We start from the raw sequence: 12,222 nt of genomic DNA on the forward strand, positions 1-12,222 counted from the left end.
AAAAAAGAGAGGCTGACAATAATTCTTTTATATCAACAACTCCATTAAAAATGATAAAGTGTAAGCCACAGAGCAGGATATTTTAAATACAAATATCCCATGAATGATGTAAAAAAAATCTCAATATTAATAAGAAAAATAAAGGCAGCACAACAGAAAATGGACAGAAGGCTAAGAGCAAATCATAAAGGATATACAAAATGCCAAGAGATATTTGAAAAGTTGCCTAACCACATCAGTAATGAGCAGAATAAAAATTAAAATCAAAGTAAGAATATATCTTATGATCACTAAAGTGACTAAAAGTAACAATTACGTTTGCATGTTGCCAAGATGTGGAAAACTGGAACTCTCATATGTTATTGGCGAGAACGTAAATTGTTATAACAACTTTAAAAAAACTAGTAATAACTACTGAAGTTGACTTCGTGAATACTTTGTGATCTACTAGGTTCTAATCTTGTGTATATTCCTACGAGAAATGGGCACATTTTTTCACCAAAGACATGTAGCAGCACCCCAGCACCATTCTTAACAGCTTAAAAATGTAAAGAAACAACATAAATGTCCATTTATAACAGAATGTATAAAGACAAATCTACTTCAAAAAATTCGTGGAAGAACAGAATTGAAAGATCGAATCTTTCCATGAACTTTTAAAAGCGCACTTGTATATTGTGATATATTAATTAAATACTATAGAGTAATGAAAATGAAATGAATCTCACAAACATAATGATGAACAAAAGAAACCAGACACAAGAGTCCAAATACTGTATGATTTCATTTACAAAAAAATTTAAAAATGGTGATAGACGTCTATGGTGGTAGAAGTCAGAATAGTGGATAAGTTCAGAAGGATAGTGATCGGGAGGGGTCACAAGAGGGGGAGGCCCTGGGACACTGGTAATCTTGCACTTATTTATCTGGGTGGTGATTATATGGGGGTGCTGTCTTGTGAATACTTGTGAAACTGTATCTTTATTATTTGTGTACTTTTCTCTGTTATGTTATACTTCTATAACATAATATATACTTTTATAATAAGTCACAAAAACAACAAAAAGATTCTAAGTATGACTCACCAATTCATTTCGTTCATCTCCAAGTAAGGTATTCCTGTCTTCTAATTTTCTTATAGTGGCATTCAATTCAGCTATTCTCTTTTGATTTCTTCGCAAATCCTACACATGAAAATTAAAACGGGTTTTTCTTCTACGACACTTTTTGCAAAGTTTTGGTATGCCATTCATAAGAGTAATAGGCTCTTTATTTGGCTCATGAGCTGAGAGTAAAAGTTCCCTTATTCAGAGAAAAGTAAATATTTACCTTTTTTCTAACTCCCCAAAATCACCCTTGGGATGGAGACCAAGCCTGGTCTCCATCGAAATTGCAAATGAATTCCATGTGGCAGATCCTCCCTGGAGCCAGGACTTATGGCAGGGGGAGTGACAGAAGGTTGGATCAGCTTATCAGAGCTATGTGCTATGAGACCACGGTCGTGTTGTGATTACATGAGGTTCAAGGAGCATCTCTTATGTCATAGCTGCACATTGCTTAGACAGCTATCTTGCTATTACACTGAACCACAAAGGGTACAGAGTAAGAGATAGGGATGAGCTTTGTAAATTTCCACATACTCCTTGAGGAAAAGGTCAGAGTGAGAAAAAGTTGGTGCATTACCTACCTTCATGTATAAATGGTAGTACTTTATAGGATAACCTTTGTTAACATATTTTGCCCAATGCAACTGGCTTCCGCAATGGCAGAATTACCATGAATCACCTTACATGTAGCAGTCATGGCTTAATTCTATGCTATAAAGTCCATACGACTCTTATATGCTTGCAATTCTATTACCATTTTACATTTTGGTAATACTGTACTGCTGACAGTATATCCCTAGATTCACAATATTTTAGAGGATTCAGCAGAACAGGTAAAATTCAGGGAGTTTATAACTCATTCAAGGTCTTGTGGCTAATATCAATAAATCTATAACTAATATGTATTGAATGCTAACTATGTGCCAGGCACTGTGCTCAACATTTTATACATCATCGCTTCTAATCCTTAGACCAGCCTATGGGATACCACTATTGCCTCTATATTACAGATGAGGAAACTCTGAGCTATAAAGTGGTTTGCCTAAAGTCACATAGCAAATAGCAAATCTATGATTTGAATCAATGTGTCTGACACTAGAGCCCTTTTCTTGACAATGATGCTACATTGCAGGCAAGTGTCAGTGACAGAACGAAAACTTACATCTGCTGAATTCTAGATCAGTACTTTTTCCACCATCTACTAGGAGATATATTTATATATCTCCTAACTACTAATCCATAAATTATTCATTACTTAATTCTAAGTAATACCTTGGAACCCATCTCTATTCCTAAATAATAAATTTTCATCTTTGTAGCAGCTAAATAATTTGAAAGGCACAAGATATAATAGCCAACTACATACAAGTTGATTTCTATTTGCCGTACTTCTGAAAATTACTTCTCATATAAAATGATGAAAATCTAGGGAAATAAGTGGCAAGTTCAATCAGACTAGAAGCTTTCACGTGATGATTATAAATGATTTAGTCTTTTACTCAGTTTACATTTTGGCCCCTGAAGATGATAACCACCTTTACTAATTGTCAACCCAACTGTTCACACAAGGGAAAATAACCAGTCTTGGCAAGAGGCAAAATATTTTCATCTAATTTATGATTCTTATAATACATTTAATTTTGTGCAGGTATGGCTTGGCTAGAACAATTCTATGAAGGATTTAAAGAGGTCTGCAATTCTCATGTGATCTGCTAATGCAGTGCAGACCACTTGGTTGTCTATGAATTTAGAAAACCCTTTTCCCAAGATACTAGCTGGTTTTATAGAAGGAGGTAGAATTGATTTTTTTGTAGTAAACAGGAAAAGAGCTTAAGTGAAAAGTAAAACTTGGGAGCTAAATAAAAGATGACTCTGGAGTTCTCAACTTCAACTTGAATGAACTTACAGGACTGCTGCAGTGTTCGGACCCATCTCCTGCTCTTCCTGGAATTTCTCGTTTTGGACTGCTCATGTTACACTCAGCCTCCTTGACCAGAAAGAGCTGTTCATCCAAAGCCTCCTTCTGCAGTTGGAGTTTCTGTACATAGCCTGTCTGGGTCTCCAGTTCCTTTTCCAGGGAAAAGATGATCCTGTCCTTGGCTTTGATTTCATCCATCTGAATTAAATGAGACCCAGGACATTTTATTTAACAATGCTGTAAAGAAATACATTTTTATGATGCTATGAATTTAACTTCTTTCTTCTGATTGATATAGAAAAAAATCATAAATGTGACAAGTGTATTGAATTCATAAATAAGATGAGGTAACACTGTGTGATGGAGGTTAATTAGCTGTCAAGGAGAGTAATTTTCTCTCCCTAGTATATCCTGTATAGATGTTTTCATTCAATGTATTGTTTGAAATGGTCTGAGTTGGTTAGATATGAAAAGAAAAGTCTAACTTCAAACTGGGTTATTAATGGGGCCGGCCTGTGGCTCACTCAGGAGAGTGCGGTGCTGATAACACCAAGGCCACGGGTTCGGATCCCATATAGGGATGGCTGGTTAGCTCACTGGGTGAGCGTGGTGCTGACAACACCAAGTCAAGGGTTAAGATCCCCTTACCGGTCATCTTAAAAAAAAAAAAAAACTGGGTTATTAATGTTAATAAAGCAAACACTAAATATTCCATTATAATTTTTCCCAGGACAATTTTTGATGCTATCTTCTCTGGGGGGAATGAGTTTCTGAGTTCAATCCAAATAGCAGTTGCCACTATTAGTAGGTCATTTGTAACTGAAGAAACTGCAGACTTCCCAGTGGCCTAGTTATTTCCCAAGACTAACACATTTGCACTGTGGTGGTGAATTTGGAAGGAGGGGCTTCCACGGTTCATGTTATATGGCTGTGACATTCCCGTCCATATTTCAGAGCAGCCCATTCTTAGCAACCACTTACCAATACTGTCAGAATACCATGGTTGGGACGAGAACAGTAATATTAGCTACTATTTCTGGTAATATTAGCCACCATTTCAACTCTGACATCTGTGGGATATATTTATTGGTCCCAACACTTATTTATGCTAAGCCTGGGTGTGGCCTCAAAAGTAAAGCCACAGGCATTCAATACCAATAGGTCAGGATCCATTGGACTGGTACCTTTCTGCCATCCCTGGATGAGGGCTAATGAAGTAAACGTCTATCAACAATTTTTGGAAAAGAGCATAGCTCTTGGGTGAAACCTTTTTATCATTTCATATAGTCTATATGAATATTCAAATTGGAGATGGGAAAAGACAAGATTATGCTGTTTTCCTGTTTTTAAAAGTGTCTCCTTTCGTATAACAAATCACTTTGTATAAACCTTTCTTTACAGTGCTACTTAGACCAGAAAAAAAAAATTTGAGACAGAAATTGTTAAATAGTTACATATTTTCCACGTATAAATATCTGTGAGCTATTGATTCCAAGTCACATGATTAAATTTTAAGTCAATTTCTGGAGGGCACTGGGTTAAATTCTTCATGATCCTGTAATATCATCTGATAACTTGGTGAGAAATTAAATATTGTGTTAACTTAGGAATAAAAGTATTATCTTTAGTTTCTCCCTCCTTATAGAAGACTTGAGTGCAGTGTAACTGAATAACACATTTGTCAGATCTGTCATCTACAGTGTCATTTACAGTTTAATATAGCTCCAGATCTGCATGGTACTAGTTGGTTCTGATATACTCAACCTAACTTAACTTGCTGGGAAATCATTCCATTACTGCCCATAAAATCATCCTTACCATCACCATCATCATAACTAAAATTCATCAATCTTTTACCATATTCAAGGCACTATCATCACAACATTACATACCTTCTCTCATTTTACAACAATCCTATTCAGTAGCTTCTGATACCACCATTTTACAGGTGATGACTGAGGACCCTAAAGGTTAAAAACTTCATCATAGTCATATGGCTAGTAAGTAGTGAAGCCTGATTTTTAATTCAGTCTTCTCACTGTAGAGTCCATTCTGTTAGGCACTATGCTATACTGGCTCCAAGATTATCCATATTCTTCCAGCATTTCCCAAAGTGGTTTTCTGTGACATATCTAATAATTAGTATTGATAAGGATCTATTGCATAATAGTTATGAGCATGGACTCTGATCTCAGAATACTGAAAATCGACCAAAGCTCTAATTCTTAGGTGGGTGCATCTTAGAAGGGGTACATAAGAGAATTCCCTGGGGAAATTTTCTAGACAGAACAGCTCCTGTTTCTCTCTCTTTTTAGTTCCAAAAATGGAGATGGGGATGGGAGTAGGGACAGGATAAGAAAACGGAAAAAATGAAGACAAGTGTACCTGTATTACTGAAACAGTTTCCATGTTATTCTGTTTGCACCTAATTTTTTTTTGTGGGTGAATCTCACAAACATTATACTGAATAACAACAAAAAAATTTAGACACAAAAGTACATGCTATATGATTTCATCTAGTAGAGGCAAACCTATTTGAAGATGTTAGAACTCAGAATAGTGTTTACCTCTTGTGAGGGAAGGGTATGAATTGGGAAGGGACATGGGAGAACCTTCTGGGGGGCTAGAAATAGTCTCTATCTTGATTTTACATATGTAAGAAGTCATTTCATTATAATGACTTTTGTTTTTTTAATTTTGTTAATATTATTTTTTACATTCTATGATGTTGTTGCAGAGCAGTTGGGAAGGAGGGGGAGAGGGGAAAAGGGAAGGAAATAGGATGGAAGAAGGAGGAAGGAGGAAGGGCGGGATTGAGGCCTGTGGCAACCCCCCTCATTCCCACAGGGGAGACCAGGGGGCTTCCAGCGGTGGCTTGGTCATTGCTGGGCTGGTGTACCCAAGTTTTGAACCACTCTTCAGGTGGCTTAGATTTTACATTGTTATTAGGAGGGATTTCATGTCTACTCAGCAATGTGCTGGTGAAGGAAAAGGTCATGGAAAAAATTTACAGACCAACAAGTGGATATACTCATAGAAAACCATTAACAAACAAAAATATTAAATGCAAATCTTCCTTTTCATTTACCTACCTGCCGTCTCCGGAGTTCACAGTCCTGATTCTTTCTTCATTAACCATTGTTGTTTCAAAAACCAAAGGCAGGGCAAAGACCAATATTTCTGCCCTGTGTTTGGTCTTTATTGTCAAACAGTGCAATAGAAGGAATTGCAGATAAAGAATTCAGAAAGTGTAGAAAGCAAAATTTTACAGTCACACTGTATTACAATATAAAGAAAATTACACGTTTACTTTTTAAAAATGTTCCTTGGTAACCATTTCTAACTTAAAATTGAAATCCTAGGGATATCGTTGAGGAACATAACTGGAATTCTTAGAAAATAACTGCTTAAAATTAGAAGATGAAAGAGGAAAAGTGTAGTTTTTCCTAAAAAACATTGTTTTTACAGAAGCATAGAGTACATTTTAACAGGTGATGATTAATTTGATAAGACAGATATAACTAATGTTAAACATCTGAGTGCAGATGAACATCATATTTCTTCTGTTAAAATAATTGAATAAGGTCAACCTAGGACATTATAGCTTTCAGACAATAATTATATTTGTTTTATTATTAAGCATCATGAGAAGTCTATGTGGCCTTTGGTCATGCATGTTAGAAGGAAAGACCCCACTCTGCAGGGGCTGAGGTAAGTCTTGGAAATTGTTAATAGCAAACAAGCTATTTAGGAATGACACCCAATTAAAAAATTACCATGGCCCCTGTTTATTTTAGGGAAAAGATCTATTTTTAAAATGATTAGGTTTCATGGCTCTGTCTCTTGCCTTTGGGCATCATTCCTAGAAAAAAGTCTGGTGAATCACTCAGGATGTTCCCAGTGGCTGCCATTTTCAGATGTCTTGAATGTCACAGAAACTTCCCCTACCCCCTGTAAAAACCCAGTAGCATTTCATACATGGAAAGGCCACAGAAACATGCTCATTGTGGAAGAGTTCATAATCTGGAATATTTTTATAGACATCCAAGAAAAGAGCAGTCATCGAATAGTTATTTTCCATATGTGTGGGGCTGGAAGAACCAGATGTTATGAGAAAGATGATTCAAAAATCTTTTATATTTTACATTACCAATTTTGGCCTGGGCATATCTATCTATTGACCTACCTACCTACCTATCTATTGATCTGTATTTTGAATAGAGCATTAGACAAAAGGCGAGCACCGATAATAATCCACTGACAAGGAAACACCTGAAAAAGCAAATCCCACGGAGCTCTGCAACCTGGAAAGAGAGTGGTTCTGCCCTGGTCTCATGGGATTACTAACCAGCCTCCGAATATCCCGCTCCGACTCCCACTTGATTTTTGAGATGGCTTCTTGGTGGGACTGATGCTCACTCCTAAGGTCCCCAGCCTTGATTTTGTCCGCTTGGATCATATTGCTCAGAGCCTCGTCCACCTGCTTCTTGGCCGTTTTCAGGTCCGCAATTTCCTGTAAGAGCTTAAGGCGCTCGGCATCGAACAGTTTCCGAGCCTCCTCCCGGGCCTCGATGGTGAGCGCTGTCCTTACTTTGTCACTGCTGCCGTCCCGGAGAGCACAAAGGGCCGACCTGAGCCTCTGGATCTCCCCATCCCGCACCTTCACTGTCCTTGACATTTCTTGCTCGTGCTGCTTGATGAGATTCTCCCTCACGGCCTGAAGCTCCTTCATCTTCTCCTCGTGGAGCTTGGCTTTGAGTTCTGACACCAGAACCGTGTGCTTGCGCTGCTCCAGCTCACGGATCTTCTTTGCTTCTTGAGTCTTCTCTCTTTCAAGCTTTGATACCTAAAGGCAGACAGGTGAAAGGATGAACAGAAATGAGCCTCACAGGAAAGGTGTGCTCCTAGGCAGGATGCGCAGCTCAGGGTGCTGGGATCTCTTAATTCCTCATCTCTTTTCAAGTTCCAGGCCACTGTGTGCTCAGAGGAAAGGGAACCACAGGCCTTAAAGCTAGGAATACAGGGTGTAAAGGAGGAACCACCTAAGAATGTTTACATTACTTTGTTCAGATAAATATTTGACGTTCTGCGGCCTTACTATTCGATATGTGGTCTGCAGACAAGCAGCTCTGGAATCACCCAGAAGCTTGTTAGACATGCAGAATCTCAGGCTCCATCCCAGACCTATGAATCAGAATGTGCATTTTAACAAAATATGGTATACACATTAAAATGAGGAAGTATTTCTGTTATTTTTTTTTTTTTACCTCTTGGTGGAAAGGGTGCAATGTAGATCACCTGGAGGGCCTTTTAGACTATGTAACCCTAGCTAGATCCAAACTGATAAATGTGGGTGTCCCAGAATAGCTCATTGTTTGATATTGTGCTCAGGGTAATCAATTAGTGCTAAAATGATGTTATAGAATATCCCCTCCCTCCTTTTTTTGAAGAGAAAATGCTACTGCTAAGGGAGAAGGTGGAGAATAAAGACAGTTGATAACAGCCTCAACCTTACCCTTCTTAGTATGGCAACTTAGTTCCATTCCCAAACTTTATAGACACACACAATCACACACCAGCTAAACAAACAAACAAAACACACAAAAAAACTGCAGTTGATTGGGTCCTCTCTCTGATAAAGTACTTCAGTGACTGTTGTTATTTCTGCACGATCTGTGGAAGTCTCTTTGCAATCTTCTCTCCTCTATCACTCTTATCCTTCCTGCTCCCCAAGCCAACACTCCAAGTAGTTTAATAAAGTACTCCTTCTAACCTTCTTACCTTTAAAGAATTTTGGTTAAAAAAAATCCTCTGTTTTCTTACATTTGCAGTCATAAGAGAGGTCTCCTTGGGGATTAGCAGAGGCACTACCTTAATCTCGCTGTGAGTCAGTCAGTCTCTGATTCAGTAGGTCAGAGTGGGGCTTTGGCACTGGCAGCTTGAAAGAGCCTCTCAGTGATCCTGTTCTGTTGTCTTCTCCACCACTACAGCTCTGCTGCCTGCCTCTATCTCTGTCTTCTCTTTGTCTTTGTGTCTCTCTTCTTGTCACACACACACACACACACACACACACACACACACACACACACACACACACACACACGCCTGGAAAAGGGAAGAAAATTGGGAGCCCCAGGATTAATATCTAGTTGAGTGATAATTGAGTCTCCACCATTTGAAAAATTGGAAGGTTTCACAAAATAATACTTAAAAGCCTTTCCAGATGAAAATTTTTAAGATTTAAACTCCTTGAAACCATTGTAATTATAATGTAAAGTGTCTGAGATTTTACTTACCTTAGTAGCTTACCTACCTTTAGCTAGAACAGTATTTTCTAAGTCCACATAGAAATGAATATTGAACAGTATTTTCTAAGTCCACATAGAAATGAATATTATACTTTTAAAGGCACAGCAATCATTCCCATGATGGTTATTCTAGAAGAGCTCAGGATATAAGGGGACTTGGTGAAATAAGCAGCCAGGCAACCTCAAACAACCATCCTCTGATCTCACCTCCAGCTTAGGACCCTTCTTGGATGCCTGTTCGCTCATACGCTCTACAATGGTGCTGTCCGACAGGGTGGCCACTAGCCACATTGAGCACTTGGAATATTTCAAGTTCGAATTGAGATTTGCTCTGAGTGTAAAATACGCACTGTGTTTCAAAGACTTAGTGTGAGGTAAAGAGTGTAAAATATCTCGTTAATCATTTTTATATTGATAACATGTTGAAATTACAATATTTTGGTTAAATCAAGTTAAATAAACTATGTTATTAAAACCATTTTTGTTTTTACTTTTAAAATTGTAGCTGCAAGAAATTTTAAAATCACACATACAGCTTTCATTTATGGCTAGCATTGTATTTCTCTTAGACAGCATTGCTCTAGAGTTCTTAGAGGTTCAATTAGTGAACCTAGCTTTCCCCACCCTGCTGGTGATATTCTCTTAGTAAAGCTCAGTTCTGATCTTATTCTCAAAAATGACCCAGGCCTTCTTTACACTGTGGAATAAAATCTGAACACTTCAGCTTCACCATTCAGGCTCTTGTGGAGGTTCGATTGGACTTCAGCCTCCCATTTCTCCTGCTCACTTTCCCTCTCCTCACCTGCCCTCTGCTCCAGGCACAAGGGATTATGCTATTTTCTGCACACACCCTGCATCTCTGCACCTATGTACCTATAGTTACCTCTTCCTGACCTGTTCTTCCTTCAGTTCCTTTTGGGATCTTCTCATTCCTCATAACCCAACTAGATGTTATTCTCTCCTGACATGCCACTCCGACTGCCAAGGACAAAGTTAATTTCTCTGCCTTTGTCTTTTCAGTGCACTTTACTAACACCTCCTTATTAGTCTTTTCCATGTTTTCCTTTATGCCATGTTTTTTTTTTGCATTATTGTCTGTTCTCACCACTTTCTCTCCTACCCTTATCCCAAATTGGAAACTCCTAGAAGGCCGCCAATGAGCCTTGCTCATCATTGTATACTCAGTGGTTCCCAGCAAAACACATAATAAGAAGCCAGAGGCATGTGTGAAATTAAAGGATGGATGCCAATATGTTTCTCTGGCTAGTCCCCTAAACAGAGGCAAGAATAACATAGACTGTCATACACGGTAGAGAACACAGTTTGTAGGGTTAGAAGAGCAGCCCCTCATCCATCCCTTCCCAGTGTAAAACTACCACAAAACAAAAAAACCCTAACATTTATGAATGTCAATTTCTCTTTTGTTTAATGTTTTTCTTATGCTTCAGTTAAGGACAACCTAGATCTTATTCGGTCTTTCTAGAGTGAATGGAAGTGGGTATTTTCTAGACCAGTGATGGGCAAACTATGGCCCATGGGCCAAATCATTCTGCTCCCTGTTTTTGTGAATGAGGTTATGTTGGAAGACAGCCATGCTCATTCATTTACACATTGCTTAAGGCTGCTTTCATGCTGCAATAGAGATGAGTAGCCCGCTATGCCAAATATTTGCTATCATGCCATTTACAGAAAAAGCTTGCTGATTCTTGTACTAGATAACGCATATTTTGAGAGGAAGGGCCTTACTTTTTACTGATTTAGAAATTCTGATAATTTACCTTTCATATAAGACCTTGGAAAAGTTACTTCAGCTCAACTGATAGAAACGTAGTCATCTTCAATTTCAGCAGGATGTATTTACATTAGGCATTTGGAACAGTATCATGACCACAAGGACTGTTGGATGACAAGTAACTAAGACAAATTTGAGCAATTCTTCCTAGAACAACAAAAAACTAAAAATAAACACACAAAAAAACAAAAAATAAACATAAAAATGGACAAAGTGTAAGAAAGTCTGGGTTTGCGTTTCTATTTCACCATTTGCTATCTCTGAGAAAATTGTATTAAATATGCCTGTAACCGGGTTATTTTTAGGGTTCAATTAGATAATGCATGGGAAAGTACCTTGAACTGTAAAATACTATGAAATGTAAGATAATATTATCACTGGATATAATAGAAGATACTTGTGGATCTAAAATGATTTGTCAAATTCTTTGTGGGTGTATTACATCGTATCTTCCATGATTCTGTCATTTTTCCCAAAATATAAACACTAATCTTTTGTGAGCAGACTGGAGGGGAGATGAAAAGAAAAAAAAAGTGAAAATACAAGTGCACGGAAAATATATTCCAGCCTGAAGACAAAAACAAATAATAAACAAACACTGGCCTTTTGTCTATCATTTAAGAGAATCCACAGAAACCAAAACATTTTCAAGGAAATTGAGTAATATTTGACATTTCTTATGTCCACTTATTTTGGCTGTCATGGAAACTGGCATTTTTTGCAAGATTTATAGATATGACTTTTTTTTTTTTTAAATAACAAGCCTATTTATTAAAAGACACTATAATCAAAGTTGAAAGAGAAATAACAGAATGGGAGAAAATATTTACTCCATACATAACTAAAATAAGGGGGCCGACCCCGTGGCTCACTCGGGAGAGTGCGGTGCTGGGAGCACCGAGGCCACGGGTTTGGATCCTATATAGGGATGGCTGGTGCGCTCACTGGCTGAGTGTGGTGCAGACCACACTGTGCTGAGGGTTGCGATCTCCTTACCCATCAAAAAAAAAAAAAAACTAATATAAGATTCATTCTCTAAATATATAAAAGTAGTCCTACAAATATAAAAGAAAAAGTCAATTCTATAGCAAAACGGCA

At 37.8% G+C, this 12,222-nt stretch overlaps 1 protein-coding gene across 4 annotated transcripts in view; it reads right to left on the bottom strand.

Annotated features, from left to right (window-relative positions):
- Nucleotides 1-12,222, bottom strand: part of JAKMIP2 (janus kinase and microtubule interacting protein 2) — a 164,435-nt gene that overhangs the window by 42,216 nt on the left and 109,997 nt on the right. For all 4 annotated transcript variants that reach the window (XM_008582696.1, XM_008582693.1, XM_008582695.1 and 1 more), the window contains exons 3-5: nt 7,373-7,870; nt 3,013-3,222; nt 1,086-1,184 (exon numbers count right to left, since the gene is read on the bottom strand). In XM_008582696.1, the coding sequence (XP_008580918.1) occupies nt 1,086-1,184; nt 3,013-3,222; nt 7,373-7,870 (807 nt within the window). The remainder of the gene's footprint in view (nt 1-1,085; nt 1,185-3,012; nt 3,223-7,372; nt 7,871-12,222) is intronic.

Source organism: Galeopterus variegatus, unplaced genomic scaffold (genome assembly GCF_000696425.1).
Source record: "Galeopterus variegatus unplaced genomic scaffold, G_variegatus-3.0.2 Scaffold2699, whole genome shotgun sequence".
Taxonomy (NCBI): Eukaryota; Metazoa; Chordata; class Mammalia; order Dermoptera; family Cynocephalidae; genus Galeopterus; species Galeopterus variegatus.